Here is a 24095-nt window from a genome sequence, read left to right as displayed (position 1 = left end):
CAGCAGTCAGTGAGCGCGCGGGGACCTCGGCCAGACCTCTGCCCCGTTGCACCCTGGCCTCTCCAGCCCACTGTACCCCCCACTGCACCCTCCCCACTGCACCCCACTGCACCCCCCCACTGTGTGCCACTGCCCCTCCCCACTGCAGGTCACTGCACCCTCCCTACTGCACGTCACTGCACCCTCCCCACTGTGTCCCACTGCTCCCCACTGTACTTCACTGCACCTCCCCTCTGCATTTCACTGAACCCTCCCCACTGCACTTCACTGAACCCTCCCCACTGCATCTCCCCACTTCACTCCACTGTCCCGCCCCACTGCACATCACTGCACCCTCCCCACTGCACGTCACTGCACCCTCCCCAGTGTGCCTCCCCACTGCATGTCACTGCACCCTCCCCACTGTGTTCTACTGCCCCCACCCCACTGCACCTCCCCATTGCACTTCACTGAACCCTCCCAATGCACCTCCCCACACCCCACTGCCCCGCCCCACTGCACGTCACTGCACCCTCCCCACTGAACGTCACTGCCCCCTCCCCACTGCACCTCCCTACTGCACGTCACTGCACCCTCCCCACTGTGCCCCATTGCCCTTGGCTCCTTGCCCAGGTTTCTAACGGGGCCGGGACCACGGACATGGGACAGAACAACACGGACACGTGGGGGTGGAGATGACACAGCCGGGAGGGGAGGGACTGGGCACAGAGTGGGGGGACTCACAAAGGAAAGGAACCTGCTGCTCAGCCTGCGACCCGGCTCAGGGAGCGGGCGACCTCCCTCCAGTCACCACACCATGCAGCAGCCTGTCCGGCGCCGCTCCGGGATGGCCCAGGCCTGGGACAGCGGGGGCTGTGGGTCGGGACTCAGGGGCACCGGCAGAGCTGGGGGGAGGGGGCACAGGGCTGGGATAGCGGGGGCTGCGGGTCAGGACTGAGGGGCACTGGCAGAGCTGGGGGGACGGGGCACAGGGCTGGGACAACAGGGGGCTGCGGGTCGGGATTGAGGGGCACCGGCAGAGCTGGGGGGTGCAGGTCTGGGATAGCAGGGGGCTGTGGGTCGGGATTGAGGGGCACTGGCAGAGCTGGGGGAAGGGAGCACAGGGCTGGGATAGCGGGGGCTGCGGGTCGGGATTGAGGGGCACTGGCAGAGCTGGGGGGACGGGGCACAGGGCTGGGACAACAGGGGGCTGCGGGTCGGGATTGAGGGGCACCAGCAGAGCTGGGGGGTGCAGGGCTGGGATAGCAGGGGCTGTGGGTCGGGATTGAGGGGCACTGGCAGAGCTGGGGGAAGGGAGCACAGGGCTGGGACAACAGGGGGCTGTGGGTCGGGATTGAGGGGCACTGGCAGAGCTGGGGGAAGGGAGCACAGGGCTGGGACAACAGGGGGCTGCGGGTCGGGATTGAGGGGCACCGGCAGAGCTGGGGGGTGCAGGGCTGGGATAGCAGGGGCTGTGGGTCGGGATTGAGGGGCACCGGCAGAGCTGGGGGAAGGGAGCACAGGGCTGGGATAGCAGGGGCTGCGGGTCGGGATTGAGGGGCACCGGCAGAGCTGAGGGGAGGGGGCACAGGGCTGGGATAGCAGGGGTTGCGGGTCGGGATTGAGGGGCACCGGCAGAGCTGGGGGAAGGGAGCACAGGGCTGGGATAGCAGGGGCTGCGGGTCGGGATTGAGGGGCACCGGCAGAGCTGAGGGGAGGGGGCACAGGGCTGGGATAGCAGGGGTTGCGGGTCGGGATTGAGGGGCACCGGCAGAGCTGGGGGAAGGGAGCACAGGGCTGGGATAGCAGGGGCTGTGGGTCGGGATTGAGGGGCATCGGCAGAGCTGGGGGGACGGGGCACAGGGCTGGGACAACAGGGGGCTGCGGGTCGGGATTGAGGGGCACCGGCAAAGCTGGGGGGAGGGGGCACAGGGCTGGGATAGCAGGGGGCTGCGGGTCGGGATTGAGGGGCACCGGCAGAGCTGGGGGGTGCAGGGCTGGGATAGCAGGGGGCTGCGGGTCGGGATTGAGGGGCACCGGCAGAGCTGGGGGGTGCAGGTCTGGGATAGCAGGGGGCTGTGGGTCGGGATTGAGGGGCACTGGCAGAGCTGGGGGGATGGGGCACAGGGCTAGGACAACAGGGGGCTGCGGGTCGGGATCGAGGGGCACCGGCAGAGCTGGGGGGTGCAGGGCTGGGATAGCAGGGGGCTGCGGGTCGGGATTGAGGGGCACCGGCAGAGCTGGGGGGTGCAGGGCTGGGCTAGCAGGGGGCTGTGGGTCGGGATCGAGGGGCACCGGCAGAGCTGGGGGGACGGGGCACAGGGCTGGGACAACAGGGGGCTGCGGGTCGGGATTGAGGGGCACCGGCAAAGCTGGGGGGAGGGGGCACAGGGCTGGGATAGCAGGGGGCTGCGGGTCGGGATTGAGGGGCACCGGCAGAGCTGGGGGGTGCAGGGCTGGGATAGCAGGGGGCTGCGGGTCGGGATTGAGGGGCACCGGCAGAGCTGGGGGGTGCAGGTCTGGGATAGCAGGGGGCTGTGGGTCGGGATTGAGGGGCACTGGCAGAGCTGGGGGGACGGGGCACAGGGCTAGGACAACAGGGGGCTGCGGGTCGGGATCGCGGGGCACCGGCAGAGCTGGGGGGTGCAGGGCTGGGATAGCAGGGGGCTGCGGGTCGGGATTGAGGGGCACCGGCAGAGCTGGGGGGTGCAGGGCTGGGCTAGCAGGGGGCTGTGGGTCGGGATCGAGGGGCACCGGCAGAGCTGGGGGGTGCAGGGCTGGGATAGCAGGGGGCTGCGGGTCGGGATTGAGGGGCACCGGCAGAGCTGAGGGGAGGGGGCACAGGGCTGGGCTAGCAGGGGGCTGCGGGTCGGGATTGAGGGGCACCGGCAGAGCTGGGGGGTGCAGGGCTGGGATAGCGGGGGCTGTGGGTCGGGATTGAGGGGCACCGGCAGAGCTGGGGGAAGGGAGCACAGGGCTGGGATAGCAGGGGCTGTGGGTCGGGATTGAGGGGCACTGGCAGAGCTGGGGGAAGGGAGCACAGGGCTGGGATAGCAGGGGCTGCGGGTCGGGATTGAGGGGCACTGGCAGAGCTGGGGGAAGGGAGCACAGGGCTGGGATAGCAGGGGGCTGTGGGTCGGGATTGAGGGGCACCGGCAGAGCTGGGGGAAGGGAGCACAGGGCTGGGATAGCAGGGGCTGTGGGTCGGGAGTGAGGGGCACTGGCAGAGCTGGGGGTGCAGGGCCGGGATAGCAGGGGGCTGCGGGTCGGGATTGAGGGGCACTGGCAGAGCTGGGGGTGCAGGGCCAGGATAGCAGGGGGCTGTGGGTCGGGAGTGAGGGGCACTGGCAGAGCTGGGGGTGCAGGGCCGGGATAGCAGGGGCTGTGGGTCGGGATTGAGGGGCACTGGCAGAGCTGGGGGAAGGGAGCAGAGGGCTGGGATAGCAGGGGGCTGCGGGTCGGGATTGAGGGGCACTGGCAGAGCTGGGGGCGAGGTTGCCCCATCCCCCATACGTTTCTGAGCTTGGCTCTCCCCTGGTGCCGTGTGCATGTGCCTGGGGCTGGCAGAGCGATGGGCGCGGGGCATGGCGGTGGCCGAGCGGGTACCTGGGCACAGGGTGGTGCAGGCGTTTTTCTGCACGTTCTGGCCCTCACAGAACGTTCCCCCGTTGAGGGGCGCTGGGTTGGTGCAGCTCCGGCTCCGCTTCTGCCAGCCCCGTCCACAGCTGGTGCTGCAGGCCGACCAGTCTGTCCAAGTCGACCAGCCGCCGTTCACTGGGGTGGGAAAGGGACAGAGTCAGCGTGAGCCTGGGTGCCGGGCACGGGGAGGCTCCCAGCTGGGCTCCCTGGAACGGCGGGCCGGGTGCCCGGGCGGGGGCTGCCCACACTGGGGAAGGCGCCGCCCGGGGGTGCCCTGCTCTGGGGGGATTCGCTGGCTCCAGGGGAAGCTTCAGGGAGATAGACAGGGAGACATGGGGGGAGGGGACACAGCTGGGGGTCCTGCTTTGCTGGGGTTTCCCTGCGTCACAGCTGGCTGCAGCCCCCGCCCCGCGCTGCCCCCGCGGCTCCTTACCGTACACGGTCACGGCGGCGGAGGAGCTGCGGCGACGGGCCACCATGTTCTTGGCCACGCAGGTGTAGTTGGCCGTGTCGGCCAGGCGCGCCCGCGGCACCACCAGGCTGTGCTCCGGCGTCACGTACACGCTGGCGTCCAGCGCCGGGTCCACCAGCTCCTCGTTGCGCAGCCACTCCACCTGCGGGCAGCGGGCGTCAGGCAGGGGTGGACACGGGGGGCGCTGGGGCAGGCGGGGGAGGGGTGGACACGGGGCGCTGGGGCAGGCGGGGGAGGGGAGGACACGGGGCGCTGGGGCAGGCGGGGGAGGGGTGGACACAGGGGCGCTGGGGCAGGCGGGCGAGGGGAGGACACAGGGGCGCTGGGGCAGGCGGGGGAGGGGAGGACACGGGGCGCTGGGGCAGGCGGGGGAGGGGTGGACACAGGGGTGCTGGGGCAGGAGGGGGAGGGGAGGACACGGGGGGGCGCTGGGGCAGGCGGGGGAGGGGAGGACACGAGGCGCTGGGGCAGGCGGGGGAGGGGTGGACACGGGGCGCTGGGGCAGGCGGGGGAGGGGAGGACACGGGGCGCTGGGGCAGGCGGGGGAGGGGTGGACACGGGAGGCGCTGGGGCAGGCGGGCGAGGGGAGGACACAGGGGTGCTGGGGCAGGCGGGGGAGGGGAGGACACGGGGCGCTGGGGCAGGCGGGGAGGGTAGGACACGGGGGCGCTGGGGCAGGCGGGGGAGGGGAGGACGCGGGCGCCGCTGGGGCAGGCGGGGGAGGGGAGGACACGGGGCGCTGGGGCAGGCGGGGGAGGGGAGGACACGGGGACGCTGGGGCAGGCGGGGGAGGGGAGGATGCAGGGGCGCTGGGGCAGGCGGGGGAGGGGAGGATACGGGGGCGCTGGGGCAGGCAGGGGAGGGGAGGATGCAGGGGCGCTGGGGCAGGCGGGGGAGGGGAGGACACAAGGCGCTGGGGCAGGCGGGGGAGGGGAGGACACGGGGGCGCTGGGGCAGGCGGGGGAGGGGAGGATGCAGGGGCGCTGGGGCAGGCGGGGGAGGGGAGGACACGGGGGCGCTGGGGCAGGCGGGGGAGGGAAGGACACGGGGCACTGGGGCAGGCGGGGGAGGGGAGGACACGGGGGCGCTGGGGCAGGCGGGGGAGGGGAGGACACGGGGGCGCTGGGGCAGGCAGGGGAGGGGAGGGCGCTGGGGAAGGCGGGGGAGGGGAGGAAGCGGGGGCGCTGGGGCAGGCGGGGGAGGACAGGACACGGGGACGCTGGGGCAGGCGGGGGAGGGGAGGACACGGGGGCGCTGGGGCAGGCGGGGGAGGGGAGGACACGGGGTGCTGCAGCAGAGGAACTTCCCAGGCCAGTCCCGCCCTGTCGCCCGCCCTGCATTCCCTGGGCCGGGGCTAGCACGCTCCATGCAGGCAGGTTACGCTGCCTGCTTGCGCCCAGCTTACCAAGTGACCCGGGTCGCTGCGTCAGGACCTGGCTCCCCGCCGCTCCCCACTCCCACCCCCTCTGGGCCACCTGCCAGCTGGATCCGGGGGATCAATGTCCTTGCAGGCGATCAGTGACGCTGATACGGAGCAGGGTCCCGGACCGCGGCTCATTCCCGTTGAGTTCCAGAGCGAGGCCTGGCCCGTGCCAGCCACGGGAGACATGGCCCCTGGACTCACCTCGGCCGGCGGGATACCCTCCGGGGGGCGGCACGCCAGCATGATCTCCTGCTCGAGGGAGACCTCCCTGCCCATCGGCTCCTCCTCAAAGTTCTTCCGCAGGTCTGGGGAACAGGGCGAGAGAGCAGAGCCGGCTGAAAGGACGCACCCCCAGGCCAGGCGGCTCTGCCCCCCGGCATGGAACACCCGGACGGAGCCCCGAGGCTGGCACAGGCCTCAGTAACCTGCGCAGCCGGGACGCCTGCCAGACAGATGCTGGCCCGGCTCCCCCGGGGCCGCACGAGGGCTCTGCCCGCTCGGGAGCTCCGTGCCCCTTGCTCAGGGGGCCAGCGGAGGGGGAGGCGGGGCACTCACAGGCAATGCGCACGTAGGCCTTCTGGCTCTTGGTGGTCCCTGAGGAGCTCCAGGCGACGCACTGGCACCAGTACTCCTCCAGCCCGAAGATCCGCTCCACCTGCTGCCGGGAGATATCGATCCGGACGTCCATGAGGGGCAGCCCTGGGAGAGAGCAGTGCGTCAGGGAGGAAGGTGACATGCTGGGGTGGCGCTGCCCCTGCCCCCAGCCCTCGCAGGGGCCAGCCCATTACAGAGCACATGTGTCACGCAGTGGGGGGGGACACAAGGCCCTGCACCCCCGGCTTCCTGCGATTCACCATGACTCTCAGCCAGCCAGTAAAACAGCAGGTTTATTTAGACGACAGGAACACAGTCCAAGACAGGTCTTGTAGGCACAGACAACAGGACCCCCCCGCCCCAGTTAGGTCCATCTTGGGGTCCCAGGGGCACCACAGCCCCATTGGGGGGGGCAGAGCCCCGTCTGGGCTCCCTCCATTACCAGCCAGCTCCTGAAAACTCTCTCCCCAGTGCCTCCTCCCCCAGCCTTTGTTCAGTTTCCCGGGCAAAGGTGTCACCTGGCCTCTAACCCCTTCCTGAGTTCTCATGTTACATGCTCAGGTATCCTCCCTCAAGGCCAGTCTCCCATCCCCCCATGCAGACCGTCCTAGCCACACTCCCCTGCCTTCCCAGCCAACACTCCCCACTCAGCATTCAAAGACCACATTAAGAACAGTCCCAGTTCATCACATCTCTCCCCCCTTCGAGACCAAACTGAGCGGGGTCACTTCAGCCAGTGACCTGGGGAAGTTCCAACCTACCCACGTTCCCATGTATGCCCCAGCATCCCTCCCATTCCTTGGTGAGAATTACACCAGGCCCCTCCAGTTTCACTCCCCCCCTTAGGTCGGGGGTGCTCGATGGCACTCGTAGTTCGCATGTGGGAAGGGTTATGCGGCCCGTGCCCTTTTCCCACCCCAATACCCCTCGGGTTCCAACTGGGCTGGGGTCTTCTCCCAGCGTTCCAGTCTGGAGGTCTGTGCTTCGGGCTCTCTTGGTTCGGAGCCCCCCTTTTAACCTTGGCCACCCTCTGGAAAGGCTCCTCTATGCTGGGCAAGGGTCCTAAAGCCGTTTTCCCCTTGTCCCGGGCCTTCCTCTCCCTCTGACAGGGGTCACAGGATCGGCAGTACTGCCGGACAGTAACAAAGACCCCAGGCCAGTAAAAGCTCCGTAGCAGCCTCCGCTGGGTACGCCAGGTTCCCTGGTGCCCTGAGAGGGGAATGTCATGGGCCCGGTAAAGCAGCTGGCGGCGATACTTCTGGGGTACCACCAGCTGCCTCCTGAACCCCCCTGACTCCATTTTCCCTGGGGGAGCCCATTCTCGGTACAGGAACCCCTTCTCCCACAGGAACCTTTTCCGGCCACCTCTCCCCATGGTCTGTACCGCTCTGAGGTCGGCCAGGTCCCTTCTCTTCCGCAAGGAGGGATCTTTCTGCACCTCGCCTGGAACTCAGCAGCTGGGACAGGGATGGCCACCTGTTCTCTCTCGCCGGCTGGGTCTGAAGCCGCAGCCTCCCTGAGCCGTGTCCCTGGGCACTCCCTCCCCTCCAGGTTAGGGTCCTGCGCCTCGGGCAAGGCACCCTCCCCAAGGTCAGGGCGCAGTGCCCCTCGCCGGCTCTGACTGCGGGTCACAACCAGGGCACCCTGGGGGTTGCTTGGCCAGTCCTCCAGGTCCCCCCCCATCAACACCTCAGTGGGCAAATACGGGCATACCCCCACATCCTTGGGGCCCTCCTTGGCCCCCCACTTCAGGTGTACCCTCGCCACGGGCACCTTGAATGGGGTCCCACCCACCCCCGTCAGGGTCAGGTAGGTGTTGGGCACCACCTGATCTGGGGCCACCACCTCGGGCCGGGCCAGCGTCACCTCTGTGCCCGTATCCCAGTATCCATTGACCTTCCTCCCATCCACCTCCAGGGGAACAAGGCACTCTCTCTGGAGGGGCAGCCCCGTGCCCACCGTATAAACCAAAAACCCTGAGTCTGGAGCATCCAGCCCCCCAGAGGAGCTGGCCTGGAGCTCTCCTCCCTCCTTAGCAGGTGGTACTCTGCCAGCTCCCCTTCCCTGGGAATGCTGCCTCTCGCCCGGCTGGGTCTCTACCCAGTCAACCCTCTGTGGGTTCGGTCTGCTCAGTCTGTCCCTGAGCCTGGGGCACTGGGCCCGTATGTGGCCTCTCTGGCCACAGTAATAGCAACTCATGTCCCGTGGGTCCCCTCGAGCCAGTCGGTTGTCCCTGACGCTGGGCATTCCCCTTGGGAGGGGATTCCCCATATTCCCCCTTTGGGAAGTCCCCGGGTGACTCTCTCTCTGAATCGCGGCGGGTCTGTTCCTTTGGGACTCCTCCCTGCCACCCCGACTGGCTCCTCACAAACTCATCGGCCAGCCGCCCTGTGTGTCGCGGGTTCTCTGGCTTTTTGTCCCTCAACCACAGCCTCAGGTCGGATGGGCACCGCTCATACAGTTGCTCCAGTACCAGCAGTTTAACCAGGTCCTCCTTCGTCTGGGCCCCATCTGCCCACTTGCTGGCATATCCTTCCATGCGGACGGCTAGCTGCAGATATGAGATCTCAGGGGTTTTATCCTGACTCCGGAACCTTTCCCGGTACATCTCAGGAGTCAGCCCAAACTCACGTAGCAGGGCCTTTTTGAATAGTTCGTAGTCCCCTTTCTCTGCCCCTTCCAGTTGGCGGTACAAGGCCACGGCTTTGGGGTCCAGTAAGGGGGTGAGAACCCGGAGTCTGTCAGCAGGATCAACCTGGTGCAGCTCGCAGGCCGTCTCAAAGGCATCCAGGAAGTCATCCACGTCCTCCCCCTCCTTACGCTGGACCAGGATGCACTTATCAAAGCTCCGTGCAGTCCTGGGTCCCCCCTCACTCACCACAGCCGGGGGCTCGCTGCCCCTCAGCCTCGCCAGTTCCAGTTCATGCTGACGCTGTATCTTTTCATGCTGCCTCTGTTTCTCTTTTTCCTCCCGTTCATGCTGTCTCTGTTGTTCACGATCTGCCAGCTCTCTCAGTTTTAGCTCTTTCTCCCATTCCAGCCGCTTCCATCCACGGATGCTGAGCGTTGCCGGGAGGATCCCCTGCTGGCCGGGGGGGGTCACGTCGCCCTCGGTATTTGCTGGGCTCCTCCCCACCCTTCCCCTAGGCATAGGAAGGAGGGGTCTCAGGAAGCCTTCAGCAGCCGGCTGACCACTCCCAGCTGGGACAGACACTGGTGCCTGCGCTGCATCTGCCAGGCTGCTTCCCTCAGAGACAGGGATCAGTTCATTCGAGCGATCTCCCTCCTCCAGCTGGGCAATGAGCTGTTCTTTGGTGAGCTTCCCAATGCGCACCCCCCTCTGCTTGCACAGCTCCACCAGGTCGCTCTTAAGCCGCTTGGCATACATCTTCCTGCTGGCCACTCCCAGGCCTGGGTGCTCACCGCTCCCCACAGTTTCCAGGGAGACCCCTAGTGTGCCAGCCCTTCTCGAGGTCACCACCTCTCTGCCAGGGTCGAGCTGCAGACTCCTCTGCCCCTGGGACTGCTCACTGCGATCCCCCGGGGGACCCTGTTACTGCAAAAGTCCTTCTCGCTGGTCACACACTCCCAGGGGTGATAACCGTCTCTCTCTGACTCTTCAGCATGCCTGGTCCCCGTCAATCCCCCTTTGTTTTACTGCTCCCCAGTCACTTACTGCAGGAAGCGCCGTCCACGGGGTGCAGTAGATCCCACCGCTGCCACCAGTTGTCACGGAGTGTGGGGGGACACAAGGCCCTGCACCCCCGGCTTCCTGTGATTCACCATGACTCTCAGCCAGCCAGTAAAGCAGAAGGTTTATTTAGATGACAGGAACACAGTCCAAGATAGGTCTTGCAGGCACAGACAACAGGACCCCCCCCAGTTAGGTCCATCTTGGGGTTCCAGGGGCACCACAGCCCCATTGGGGGGGGCAGAGCCCCGTCTGGGCTCCCTCCATTACCAGCCAGCTCCTGAAACTCTCTCTCCCCCAGCGTCTCCTCCCCCAGGATTTGTTCAGTTTCCTGGGCAAAGGTGTCACCTGGCCTCTAACACCTTCCTGGGTTCTCATGTTACATGCTCAGGTATCCTCCCTCAAGGCCAGTCTCCCATCCCCCCATACAGACCGTCCTAGCCACACTCCCCTGCCTTCCCAGCCAACACTCCCCACTCAGCATTAAGAACAGTCCCAGTTCGTCACAACATGCCTAGACGGGCCCCTCAGGTCCCAAGGCAGCTCAGCCCAGGGGCTCCCCCGGATCCGCGGCGCTCGCGGCGAGGGGGGTGCAGAGCTGCCATCCCATCTCCAAGCTGGGCCCCCGAGAGCAGGGAGAGCTGTTTGTATGTTTTATGAATCCTGTGTGTGCCTCAGTTTCCCCTATATTGTGCATGGCTCCAAGGGTGGGGTGGGGTGGGGTGGGGACAGTTTGCTCTCAGGGAGGCTAAGAGACATCGGTGGGCATGTCGCCCGCTGTCTGAGCCAGAGTGGGGCACTGAAAAAAGACTGGCTGAGTCTGACTCCATCTCAGTGGAGAATCTGAGAAGACCATGGCAGATCCCATCGCCAGGACACTGACCCCTCGCACCCCAGAGGGAGATGGGTCCCCCCCAGCAGGGAAGCTGGGCACAGATCCCAGCTGGAGAACAAAGGGCGGGGAGGGGGGATAAGAGCTGGCTGCTGGGAGGAGCCGCGGCTCTCACCTGGGATCAGACACAGCCCCTGACACTGGGGTTCCCTGGGCTCTGGGCTGGCCAGGCTGGGCCGGGATCTCACCTGCCTCTCTCTGGGCTCCCCTAAGGACTCCCTGTGCTGTGCCCACTGCCTGCCCAGCCCCCGCGCTGGGGGAGTGTCGCTGCGAACGCTGGGCGAGGGGCATTGCCCCCTGCGGAGGGGACACGTCTCTCCCGACGGCGTCTGGCTCAGCTGGGCTCGCTGGCAGAGCTCACGGGGGGGAGACAGGGGAGCTGGAGCCCAGAGGTTCAGTCCGAGGAGGCGGTGAGGCCGCGGGGCCCACGCTGGAGGAAGCGTGAGCCCCCTCGGGGGTCTGGCCCACTGGAGGGGTCGTCCAGAGGCTGTTCCCAAGCTGGGGCGGAGCAGCCAGACTGTGGACCCCTGACACGCACACCCCAGCTCTGCCAGTGCCCCTCAGGCCCGGCCTGCACCCCTGGGCACAGCTGGCCAGCGGTGCCGCTGTATCTCAGTGACTGAGCGGAGCTCAGACCTCTCCCCCCGCACAGAGCTCTGCATACACAGCCCACTCCCCGGCTCCCTCTGACACAGGCTGGCTGGGGCTGCAGCCCCCCCAGGACCCCTCCCGTCATGCACAGGCCTCGCTGACAGCTGCTGCCCCCGCCAGGCTGTGGAGACACCTGCCCTCTGCCCCGGGAGAGCCAGCAGCCGCAGGAGCAGAGGGAGCCTCCAGCGGGGAGGAGGGACGAGCGCTGGAGGTCGCTGCAAGGACACGTGGTGCAGGGCGCTCCCCCGGCTGCCCTGCACGGCCTGGGCCCGGCCCCCCAGCAGCCTGCGCGGGAGGGCGGCACAAGGACAGCCCCAAGCAGGGGGCTCCAGAACAAGCCATCCACCCCCTGGAGTGGGCAGTCTGGCCACCCCCACGGGCGGGAGGGGGGCGGATGGGAGCCTGGCGGTTTGCATGCGAGGGACCGTGCATGGCACAGCTCTGCACACACCAGGGACCCCCGTGCTCCCAGGCAGCCGACACGTGGAGCTGCAACCCGGCGCCAGCAGGGGGCAGCGCGGCACGTTGGTGCAGAAAGGTGGATTTCCCGGTGCCCAGGATGGCTGATGGCACCTCGGATCGTGGGCACTGAGAGACACCGTGGCTGGGGCGGGGCCTTTCCCCAAGGCAGCTCTGAGTGGGACCAGCCGGGCTGGCATGGCCCGGTGCGGCGGGGAGAAGCACGGGCGCTGCAATTCAAGGAGACCCTCTGACTCGCTGCCCCACTCCTGGGCACTCGCCAGCTCCACCCCCCAAGCCAGCCCAGCCCTGTACTCCAGGACACGGCGCCCCCCAGGGCTCCCTGCTGGCCTGGCAGTGCAGTGATGGGGGCAGGGGGACCAAGCCCTCCCCTCTGTGCCATCGTCCAGCCCGGGCAGCGTCAGGCCAATGAGCCAACGTCAGGCTCTGCGCCATGGTGTGATGCCCTCCAAAGTTCTGAGGAGCCGGAGCATGGCCTGGCTGCAGGGCCTGTGCCAGGGGACGGGCCTCATCTCCGGCCAGAGCCCAGCCAGCGAACGCGGGGTCCGGCCGTGTCAGGCCCAGAGCGGGACCATGGGCTCGACCTGCTGCCTTCCCCATGTAGCCATGGCCTGGGACGGGCCCAGACACCCACGCATGCCATGCTCCCAGCCCAGCCCCCTCACGACATGGTGGGCACACACCCTGGCTGTGCGGCCCTGGGCCCCTCCATGGCTCTGGGACAGCAGGACCTGGCCACAGGGTCGCCAGGAGAGCAGGGGATGGGGGAGCAGGCCTCTCCCCCAGGGCTCCTCCTTCCAACCCCAGCTCAGTCACCCCCAATCTCCCTCGCCTGCCCCCCACTGCCCCTCCAGCGTGACCCAAGGCAGGTCCCCACGTTGCTGGGGGCACATGTCCCGCAGGGACCAGCAAACTCATCTCACTTGTGTCCAGATTCGCCCAGGCCTGGGGGTGCCTGGAGCCAGTGTCAGAGCAGCCCAGCCCTGGCCAGCTCGCGGGGTCTCCGGTTGGGCACAAGGTGTGCAGGGCACCAGCTCTCCCTGCTTCCGGCCATGGGCACAGCCAGCCGAAGGGGTTTCACCGCCCTTGCTGCCCCTGCCCCGATGCCCAGGCCCCAGCCCGGCCAGCACTGCCCTTACCGGTGCCCTGGTCCGTGCTGCGCTGCGTGACGTGCTCGCCCTGGTGCACCCACTCCCCGTTGCACTTGAAATAGATCTGGGTGGCGGGTGTCGCCCTGCAGGCCAGGCTCACGGGCTTGTTCTTGACGATGTAGACATCTTGGGGCTCCAGCAGGAAGTGGGGCAGCAGGTCCGAAGAGGCCCCCGGCATGGGGTTGGCCACTGTGGCGCTCTGCTGGGCACCTGGCAGGAAAGGAGAGAGGCTCAGAGCCCCCAGGGCCATGGAGGTGGGGCAGTGAGCCAGGCTGTGCCCTGGGGTAGCCCCGAGGAGAGCATCTGGGGCAGCAGCCTAGAGAGTGCCCAGCCAGCCCCAGCCTTTGGAGTCACCGAGCCCAGGGCCAGCAGGGACCCTGGGCTCATCCTGTCTGGGAAGTCGCAGGCCAGGGACAGCCCAGAATCACCCCTAGAAAAACTCCTCACATGGCCAGTGATGGGGAATCCACCAGGACCATTGGCAAATCCCCTCCCTGTTAAAAATGGGCCCCAACTGCCAGTCTGAATTAATCTGCCTCCCGCTTCCAGCCCCTGGGTCGGTTCAGACCTTTCCCCGTGGGACGCAAGGGCCCGTTAGTGAGTGTTTGTTGCCCATGGAGATACTGACAGACGGGACCAACTCACCCCGTAACTCTCTCTTTGGTCAGCCCCTGGAGTCTGTCCCGCTAAGGCAGGTTTCTAACCCTTTCATCATTCCCAGGGCTCATCTCTGACCCCGCCCCACTTTACCAACGTCCTTCTTGAACTGTGGGCACCAGAACCGGGCACCGGATTCCAGCCGCGGTCACACCAGTGCCGAATACAGAGGGAAAATCACCTCTCTGTGCCACTCGCAATCCCGTCCCCAGCATCGCTCTGGGCACCCATGTTCAGGTGCTTCTCCACCACGGCTCCCAACCTTTTCCAGAGCCGCCCCACGGCACGTATGGCCGCCATGCCTGGCCCCTGGTGCAGTTACATTCGGCCGTCTGACGTGCAGGGCGTGCCTGCACCCCGTTCACCCAGGGCTCTGTGTCACTGGCCTGGGCTCTTCACTGCATCCAACGCCCAGGTCTGGTGCCAGCTGCCAGCTCTTTCAGGGGTGGTTTTATGTTTTCTCTCAGGCCACTGATAAAGACGTTCAATGGGCAGGGCCAAGAACCGATCCCGCGGGACCCCACTAGCACGCCCTGCGCCGTGACAATGCCCCGTTCAGTTACATCTGGGGACCCATCACCCAGCCAGGTTTTAAGCCACCTAACAAGGGCCACGTTCATTTTCTATCGTGGTTGTTTTCCAATCAGGACGTCGGGTGGCACCAAGTCTGTGATGTCAGCACGACCCCCTCCAGCACCCGCCCCTGGAATCGCCTGAGAACAGACACGAAGGGAGTTTGGCAGGTTCTGGTTGCCATAACCGCATGCTGATTTGCATTCGTTACCTTCCCTCGCTGGGGCCGGCCTCTCCACCCGCCCCTCACGTGGAGTCTCTGCCAGTGCCAATCCAACCCAACCTGCTGCCCCAGCCGCGGGCTCTGCCCTTCCCCTGGTGCCCCTCACTCCCAACCCGCAGCCCCCTGCCACCCCACACTGCTTGGGGACCCGGCGTTTGCTCTAGCCAAGGATTTTCGCCTGGCAGGGTTCGGTGTCGACATGAGGCTGCATGTTCTCGCTGGGTCACGCCAGTCACCACCGCAGGCTCCGCCACCTTCCTCAGCAGCTCGTCCAGCTTCATCTGTGCTGCCGGGGCCGGGGGTGACCGTGCACCGCTCCCCTGGGTCAGCAAAGCCGGCAGCTACCGAGCGCAGCCAGTCACGGGCTGCACGTCTCAGCGGGGCCTGGGGTGCAGCTCATGCTCCCTGGCAGGGGTGTGTGGGCAGCGCCCGGGTGCTGGCATCCTGCTAAGCACAAGCGGGTCTCTCTCTCGCTGAGCCGGGGTAACAGGGGCTCTCCGTCCTGGGCACCCCGAGAATCCTCCCGGAGACCCTGTTGCCTGCCCAGCGCAGAGGAGCGGGCACCCTGCTGCACTGCCAGCCACGGCTGGGGGGCGTGAGCAGAGGGGTCCGGGAGCCCCAGTGCTGAGGGGCTGATGGGGCGAGTGAGCCCATGGGGAGGGCCCATGGGGCACCCTGAGGATTGGCACGGGGCAGAGATACGGGCGAGGGGCGGAGAGCACAGTGCCAGGACGGGGCAGGGGGTTCCCAGACTCCTCCAGGAGCAGGCGCTGGGCAGAGCCAGGAACGAGGCCCCCCAGGGCTGGGGACTTTGTCCCCTCCAGGCGCCTGCCATCCCCGGCGGATCCGGGTCACAGTCCTGAGTAGCTGCCTCCTGCTGCCCCAGCCGGTGTGGGGGGGTCACCCAGCTCCACCAGCTGCCCCCACCCCGGCTAATTCATCAGCGCCAAGCCCAGCGCGGTCCCCGCTGAACCTAGCGTGACCCCCCCGGCCGCACTTAACAGCTAATGAAAAGGAAATGTCGTGGGAGCTGCCGGGGCCATGAGTCACTTCTCCGGCACCCGCAGTCTGGGCTGGGCAGCCACCCGCTGGCACCACCGCGGGGAGGGGGCAATGCCCATGCCTGGGCGCTGGGGCGCTGGAGCTGGGGGGCGGGCCTCGAGTAGCATTTGGGACCCCCACATTGGAGGAGCTGTTCCTTCACTGGGCAGCCCCTTCCACCCCCCTCCCCCGCAGCACCCTGGCCCCACCAGCCTAGGGAGGGGGCAGGAATGTCTGAGACACCCCAGGTGACGGGGCTGGAGCGGGGCACAGGGTGCCCATCGCTAGGAGACCTGCACCTGGCCCCTCCCCCGACCCTCCCCCAGCAACCCCCCGAGTCAGCCCACGCCTGCACCTGGACACCTCCCACCCCCCTCCGCACAGCACACGACCTGTCCCCCTTGGCCTGACCCCCAGGGAACAGGGGTCCGCTGCTGCCCCAGCCAGTGGGCATCTGTCTGTCTGTCCCCACAGCCCAGCCCGCCCTGCACCGGCCAGGCCACACCTGCGGGCTGCCCAAGCCAGGGCCCTTGGCGGCGAGGGAGTCCCGCCGGCTGGCAGCGCCAGGCCCCGGCTCGGACTCCCTAGAAACAGCCCCGCTGCGGGCAGGCCTGCGGGGAGCCGGGTGCCGTGGGGACAGAGCCCTTCCCCCCAGTGCCAGGGGCAGGAGAAAATGCCCCAGCCAGCATAGCCAGCGTGGGTGGTGCGGGGGGCACAGGGGAGTGGAGAGCCCAACACAGCCTGGGGCTGGGCACTGCCACACCGTGGGCTCCCATCCGGGGAAGGGGCTCTCAGCAGCCACGGGGCCTGGGCAGGGGGCAGGCTGGGCACAGAGGACAGGCGGGTGCCTGTGGGGCAGAGAAAGCAATGCCTGGGCCGGGGACCCTGCGGGGAGTCGGGCAAGAGACAGAGCACGGAGCTGGGCTCCACCACGGGGCTAAATGGGTGACCGGGGGGGAGGGTGGAATCCAGTAGCCAGGACCCCCCGTCTGGCTGCCTCCCCTCCAACCCCCCCGCCGACAGAGTTACTAAAACGGCCCTAACTACGTGGTTGATTAACAAATGATAAACTAGCAATTGTGGCGCTCGGAGCTGTAATTGCTGCTGCTAATTGGCTGGTTAGGATTTAATCAGCAATTACATGGAGTGCAGGGCAGTAATTAAGTGCCTCCTCGCACAGTCCCCCGATCCCGCGTTTTCCGGATCCGGCACCTCCAGACCCCCGGTTCTCCCAAATCACGCGCAGTCCCATGGGGCTCAGAGGGGCCTGGGGGCTGCGCACATAGATGAGCGTGGGGCAGGAGGGTGCGCAGAGAGCCAGGGTGGGGCAGGACGTGCATAGATGGGGCAGGGACGGGGCTGTGGGGCAGGGTGCCTTGGCGGGGGGCGGCACCTCTCTGGGAAGGGCAAGCCCGTTATCAATCCTGATGCCGCCCGGAGCCCCCCGGCCCCCGAACAGTCTGTGCTGGCTGGGGGGCGCAGCACGGCAATGCCAGGGCCAGCTGTGCGCGGTGGGGACACTCAGCTCACCCGCCGTGGCCCCTGGGCCAAGCCTGAGCCAACAGCAGCCCGGCCCGAGGGGCAGAGGTGCGTCCAGCTGAGCCCTGTGGCCAAGGACCCTGCTCCAGTTCGGGCCGGGGGGGTGGCTCCCGCAGCCAGGCCCAGCGGGGCAGCCGGGGGACATCCCCAAGCCCCCCAGGGACGCCCAGCGCACGGGGATTTCTCTTCCCTCTGGAACGGGCTCAGCTGCTGAGCCCGGGCGGGCGGGAAGCTGGGGGAGCCGGGCATCCGGCCCTGTAGACGAGCTCTCCTCAGAGCCCACCGCGCTGCCCCCGACCCGGCCAGGGGAGGCCTGTGCTGAGCCTGCCGCCCGCTGCCCTGCCCACGCTGCCAGGCACGGACGGGGCTGCCTGCCTGCCCACCGGAGAGGGGACGCTGCTGGAGCAGAGCCAGCTGCGAGCCCCAGCCCTGCCACCCGGCCCGGCTGCGCCGCGGCCTCCCGCTCCCGGCTGCCCCCAGCTGAGGCAAGGTGCTGCAGCTAATTTCCACGGGGAAGATAAACAGCAGCCATAAGGCGCCATTAATCCCCCATCAGCACTTTTACAGCCTCGCTGGCAAGTAATTCAATTAACCCCCGTCCTGGGGAGAAAGGCATTTCCTATTTCACAGATTGAACGACCCCCAGCTGCAGCCTGGGCCAGCCGGAGACGCACACGCACACACACACACTGCGGTCGCACCCGCACACACACTGCGGTCTCATGCACGCACACACACGCACACGCACACACTGCGGTCACACCCGCACACACACACGCACGCACACTGCGGTCTCATGCACGCACACACCCGCACACACACACACTGCGGTCACACCCGCACACACACACGCACGCACACTGCGGTCTCATGCACGCACACACCCGCACACACACACACTGCGGTCACACCCGCACACACACACGCACGCACACTGCGGTCTCACACACATACACTGCGGTCTCACCCGCACACACATCGCGGTCTCGCACACACACACACTGCGGTCTCACACACATACACTGTGGTCTCACCCGCACACACATCGCGGTCTTGCACACACACACTGCGGTCTCACCCATACGCACACTGCGGTCCCACCCATACGCACACACGCACGCACACTGCGGTCTCATGCACGCACACACACGCACACACTGCGGTCGCACCCGCACACACACTGCGGTCTCATGCACGCACACACACACACACACACACACACTGCGGTCACACCCGCGCACACACACGCACGCACACTGCGGTCTCATGCACGCACACACACACACACACACACACTGCGGTCACACCCGCACACACACACGCACGCACACTGCGGTCTCACACACACACACTGCGGTCGCACCCGCACACACACGCACACTGCGGTCTCACCCATACGCACACTGCGGTCGCACCCATACGCACACACGCACGCACACTGCGGTCTCACATGCACACATGCATGCACAATGTGGTCTCACCTGCACACACACACAGTGGTCTCACCCGCACACATGCACGCACACTGCGGTCTCGCACGCACACACACGCACACTGCGGTGTCACCTGCACACACACACACTGTGGTCTCACCCACATGCACACACACTGTGGTCTCACACACGCACACTGCGCGCAGGCCACGGTGCACGTCAAGTCACCAGAAAACACGCACCCTGCAGCCACCTGTTGCAAAGCACACGCTACACATCAAACACGTGTGCACACCCATGCGCCCAGCACGAACCCCAGACGTGCTCCTGCTCAGGCCAAGCAGCTGGGAAGTTACAGCCAGGTGCAAACCCAAGGTGTCATTCAGCACCGCAATGAAAGAACGCCAGCCCCTGCCGGGCTCTGTGCCTGGCTCTCCAGGGACCTGGGCTCTGCTCACATGTGAAATGAGTTTAGCGGTCTCTGATCTAAGTCCACACTGGGCATCCAGCCACATCACATAGACCAGCCCCCCAACATAGCTCAGGAGAAACCCAGGCTGGGCTGGCAGGGGGCTGCAGGTCAGGACTGAGGGGCACCGGTGGAGCTGGGGGGGGGAGCCCAGGGCCCAAGCCGGGAAATTGCCCCAAATCCCTCCCAGAGCCAACCTGCCAGAAAACCTCCGGGTTGGATTTGCAGATTGCCAGCGATGGAGGCTCCCACGTGCCCTGGTCAGTGGCTCTGATGGTGATAAGCCAGTAACAAGCGTCTCTCGCCGGCTGGTGCTGGGACCTCAGCCCTTGGTCCATGCGGGGGCTGGGCTTCGCAGCTGCTTTCTCACGGCCTGGAGCCGCCGGTGGCCTGGCCTCAGCTACCAGCGCCAGGGCAGCAGGATGGCAGCGCTGAGCGTATGTGACCCCACCCGCGCACCCGTGCAGGGCTCACCCATGCACCCGCGCAGGGCTCACGGGCACCCACGCAGGGCTTGGGCACACACCCACAAGCGCACACACTCCTGTGGGAAGTGCCAGTCAGGGGAGCCCCATGGCTCCCAGACCAGTTTACTGGCATCTCCCAGGCTCTGTCCTTGCTGCTCCCTGGAGACACGGCTCCCGACAGCAGCCCCACGTGGGGGGGGTGTGCAGGGGGGCACCTGGTTGCTGCCCGGGGGACGGACTCAGGTGGGACATGCCCCCAGCGGGGGAGGCGCCAGTCTCAGGATGTGCAGCTGGCAGAGGAACCGACCTCAGCAGGCCAGAGCCGCCATCCCCCGCGCGGGGTTCCGGGCTCACGTGGGGCGGGGTTCCGGGCTCACGTGGGGCTGGCTCCTGCCGGGGGCTTTGCCCAGAAACAGACGAATGGCTGCACCAGTGCCCAGCCCTCCCAAGAGACCCTCCAATAACAACCCTCCCCACGCTGCCCCATTGGCCCCCCTTCGGCCCTCGCGCTTAGTCAAGAGTGGCAGGCTGGCGGGGCTGTTCCCGTTGGGGCAAGGCAGTGTGAGGAGTCTGCGGTGTAGCCACGAGGAACAGGCGCTCAGTCCCCATTCCCTGGGACCAAACAGCCGCCCCCTCACTATCCCCACGCCTGCCCCTGCGGCAGGTTCTGTGCCCAAAGAGCTGCTCACTCTCACCCTGCCCGGCAGCAGCCCAGCTCCTGGCGCCTGCCCAGGGAACCCCTCCCCCAGTTGTTCTTACTACATAAAGGAGCTGGATTGTGCCTTCCCGGAGCCTGCAGGAGGGGGCTGAGGTCTGGGATTGTCTCTGGAGCTGACACACCTGGTGGCAGCCAGCGGCACCTTGCTGCAGAACAAGCCCAAATCCCAGGCGCACTGCAAGATCCCTGCACCATCCTGCACCATCCTCCAGCAGCGCTCTGCCCCCCGCCCCCCATTCCGGTCCAGAGACCAACTTCTGCTGGGGAGAGCCACAGAGCTCTCCTCAGGGCTGGGCCAGGTACTCCCAGCGTGCCAGCTAATGGCAGGTGGGACAGATAGTCCCTCACCCCCTCCCGCTTACGCCCCGGGACCAACACAGCCACAACCACCCTGCAAACAACTCTATTCACCGCAAGAAACCTCCAGCCACGCCCGGCATGACGGGGCCCTGATTCGGTCGGGGTCTGTGCTGCACCCGGCGTGACGGGGCCCTGATTCGGTCAGGGTCTGCGCCGCGCCCGGCGTGACAGGGCTCTGATTCGGTCTGGGTCTGCGCCGCGCCCGGCGTGACGGGGCCCCGATTCGGTCAGGGTCTGTGCTGCGCCCGGCGTGACAGGGCTCTGATTTGGTCGGGGTCTGCGCCGCGCCCGGCGTGACAGGGCTCTGATTCGGTCGGGGTCTGTGCTGCGCCCGGCGTGACGGGGCCCCGATTCAGTCAGGGTCTGGGCTGCGCCCAGCGTGACGGGGCCCTGATTCGGTCAGGGTCTGCGCCGCGCCCGGCGTGACAGGGCTCTGATTCGGTCTGGGTCTGCGCCGCGCCCGGCGTGACGGGGCCCCGATTCAGTCGGGGTCTGCGCCGCGCCCGGCGTGACGGGTCCCCGATTCGGTTGGGGTCTGTGCCGCGCCCAGTCTTGGGGGGTCTTCAGCTGCTAGCATACCAGACATGACCAGAACATACAACAACCCCCCCAGGGCTAAACACCTGCTAGTCCAAAGCCCAGTGCCTGCTAGCCACACAGCATCCTTGGCGGGTGGGTCTCAGCATGGCCCTGCCTGGTGCACAGGCCACATCCTGGCGGGCAGCCCGCGGGGCCGGCGCCTGCCCACAGAGCGTAGCCTGCCCAGCACAGGTGGCCCTAACCAGGGCGGCTAACGCCAAGCTCCAGGGCCCCGCGAAGTAACGCCGCTGCCCCCTGCTGTGGGGTGGCAGAGAGGGCGCCTCATGCTGGGCACTGCCCTCACGGGTCCGCGCTCACCCTGGCATTGGGCCCCAGCTCTGATTGGCTCTTCCTCCCAGCTCACCTGCCTCTGCGTTGCCATGGGAACTGGCTAGATGCTTATGATGTCACCTTGGCAATAGATCTGAGCCACGTTCCCCGCCGGCCGAGTGTGTGGGGATGGAGCGGGCGGCGGGGCTGGCTCCGGCGCCTGGCGTGAGCGCTGCCCGCCGCTGCTCACTTCTGTTGGGCTGCAGGGCATCCGTGCCAGGCTCAGGCTGGCAGAGCAGCCTGGCGCTGGCAGCTAGCTGGGTAACTGGGGGCGGAAGCCACTCTCAGCCCCCGCCAGGGCTAACGAGGGCAGCCCCAGCTTAACGAAGCGAGGGGAAGAGAGCACCCCCCAGAGCCCAGCGCCCTGCCCACAGGGTGCGGGAGCCAGATGGGGCGGGAGGAACCAGTGCATGAGGATCTACCCTCCCCAGTACAGGGAAAGACCCCCGCACCACATCCGATCCCCAGCCCCCTCCCAAGCCTGCCCCGGTCACTCCCCCAGCCCTGCCCCCTTGCTGCCCCACAGGCTCTCCCTGCCCACCAGCACGGGCAGTCCGCCCCCACCCGGAACTGCTGCTCCTTTGAAGATCTGCACCGAGCTGGCACTGCTGCCCGGAGGCGCAAGGCAGGGCCCGTGGTGCTGGGCTGGACCCACTGGCTCCCATTTCCCATCATGCACTGCCCCGGCATGTGGGGAGTGCCCAGCCCCACACAGCGCCAGCGGCTCACCGGGGCGGGGGGGCTCCCCTGTGCTCCACACTGAACAGGAACCTGGGACCGGGCACCCGCCAGCCTAGACCCGGCCCAGCCCCACTTCCCTCTCCCAGGGGCCAGGCAGTCTGAGGGCAGGAGGGGGATGGGAAACCAGACCCTGCTCCCCCTGCCCAAGGCAGCTGCCCCCTCCCCTGCCCCTGCTGCTCTGCCCTCCTTTGTGCCCGCAGTAGGGGCCAGGCAGAACCGTCTGGTGGCCAGGGTCCCACTGTGAGGGGAGGGGCCTAGGGCTGCAGCCTCGTGGGGGGGAGAGTCAGCCCCCAGCAGGGCCTGAGGCCGGCAGCACAGGGCCAGCTCGCGCCTCAGCCCGCTGCGGCTCCAGCCACCCCGTCCAGTGCCGGGCTCTCGCGTCTGCGGCTCGCTCCAGCCAGCATCACCTCCTGGCTCACACGCTGGGCGATCCCAGCCCAGCCTGCCCCAGTCCTGGCCTGCTCCTGCCCCCCCCCCCCAGCCCGCCCCTCTGCTCACAGCGTGTGGCCGTGGCAGGCTGGCCCCCTGCCTGTGCGTCATTCAGTCACTCATGCTCCCAGCCAGGCTGCCTAGTGGCTAGCGCCGGCACGCACATGGCTGCTGGCTGCATGTTCTCAGCAGACACGAGGTCTTGGCCGCCTCCCCGGTGAGCAGCTGTCACGGAGCTGGCACAGCACTGCCTGCACCCCCCATGGCCTCCCCCGCACGCCTTGGCCAGGACCAGGAGCAGAGAGAGCAGCGCTGCCTGCCTGGGCCCCAGCAAGGGCACCTCCCCACGCCCCTCTGCACAGACAGGCCCCGGAGCTGGGCTCCACCATTTCCCTTTGTGGGGCTGGCCCCACTGGCCCCGCATTGCTCCTCCTGCCCCTGGGAGCTGGCAGCAAAGAAGGCGGGTGACAGACTAGTGATGCGGGGGTCAGCGCTACCCATGGCCAGGCTGCTCCATGGGGCAGTGGGGCAGGCAGACACGGGATCCATGGCCAGTGCCTCCCCACCCCAGGGGGAGGGACAGCTACACACGGCGCCAAGGGAAGGGGATGCCCACGGGGGAAGGTCACTTCTGGGAGCCCACGTAGCTCCTGGTGCCAGAACTGGCCAGGGCGCTGCTCCCACCTGCCCCCCCAGCCTGGGTTCTGCCTGGTGCCCGGAGCAGCGAGCGCCGAGCTCTGGGCGGCAGGACTCAGCCCAGCGCACAGCTCTGCCGGGATGGCAGCGAGGGCCGGGCGCTGTCCATGGTGCTGAGGCTGGGGGGGAAGGAGCCCGGGGAGCTGCCAGACCCGGCCCTTTCCAGCCAGCTGGAGGTGGGCACACGCCCAGAGCCAAGGGGAGAGCCAGGCTGGGCCTGAAGCAGAGCCACCACCAGCAGCGCCAGCGGCAGGCCCCCAGGGCTCGTTGGAGGCAGCCGTGCCAGGCGGCGAGCGCGTCTCCTCTGCCTGGCTGCTGGCACCACGCGGCCCCCAGGCTCCCGCACGCCAGGGCTCCAGGGCCAAGTGGCAACCAGCTGGGCTGGCACAACGGGGCTGCCGGGCTCTGGCCCAGGGGTGCTGGTGAGCACCATGGATGGGTCTCTCCGGCCCTGCAGCTCATCTCCGAACCCCCGCGAGGAACAAACCGCCAGGCACCTGGTGGGACAGGGTCCCCACACGCTCCCTGCGCAAGCCCCGGGGACAGGCAGACGCTGGCGGGGCAGCGGGTAGGAGGGGCTGGGGGAGCGGACCCTGGGTGAGGCACCGCACGACGGCTGGACCCAGGCCAGGGCCCTGGGAGAGCGCAGCACTGGAGGGAGCTGCTCCTTGGCCCCACAGCACCGCGCTGTGGGGTCCAGGCCTTGGGGGGAGAGGGGCCACCCCAGCCCAGAGGGAACCCCGGGGGCCGCAGGCAGGGCAGGGCAGGGCAGGGCAGGGAGCCCAGCACCCAGCCCAGCCCTTCCAAGGCTCCCCCGGCATCCCTACCACCCGTGGCCAAGGGCGGCGCTGTGCGCGGGGTGGGCTGG

General features: G+C 67.6%; 1 protein-coding gene across 1 annotated transcript in view; it reads right to left on the bottom strand.

Annotated features, from left to right (window-relative positions):
- The window catches only part of UNC5A (unc-5 netrin receptor A), a 31586-nt gene extending 18436 nt beyond the window's left edge, over positions 1–13150 (bottom strand). Inside the window, exons 1-5 of the mRNA XM_065409444.1 lie at positions 12961–13150; positions 6069–6212; positions 5715–5818; positions 4052–4232; positions 3586–3753 (exon numbers count right to left, since the gene is read on the bottom strand). Coding sequence (XP_065265516.1) covers positions 3586–3753; positions 4052–4232; positions 5715–5818; positions 6069–6212; positions 12961–13150 — 787 coding nt within the window. The remainder of the gene's footprint in view (positions 1–3585; positions 3754–4051; positions 4233–5714; positions 5819–6068; positions 6213–12960) is intronic.
- Positions 13151–24095: the final 10945 nt, after the last annotated feature.

The sequence above is a fragment of the Emys orbicularis genome, chromosome 8 (genome assembly GCF_028017835.1).
Source record: "Emys orbicularis isolate rEmyOrb1 chromosome 8, rEmyOrb1.hap1, whole genome shotgun sequence".
In the NCBI taxonomy this organism is placed as follows: domain Eukaryota; kingdom Metazoa; phylum Chordata; order Testudines; family Emydidae; genus Emys; species Emys orbicularis.
The sequence above is the reverse complement of the archived record's forward strand: the minus strand, read 5'-3'. Positions and strand labels throughout refer to the sequence as shown.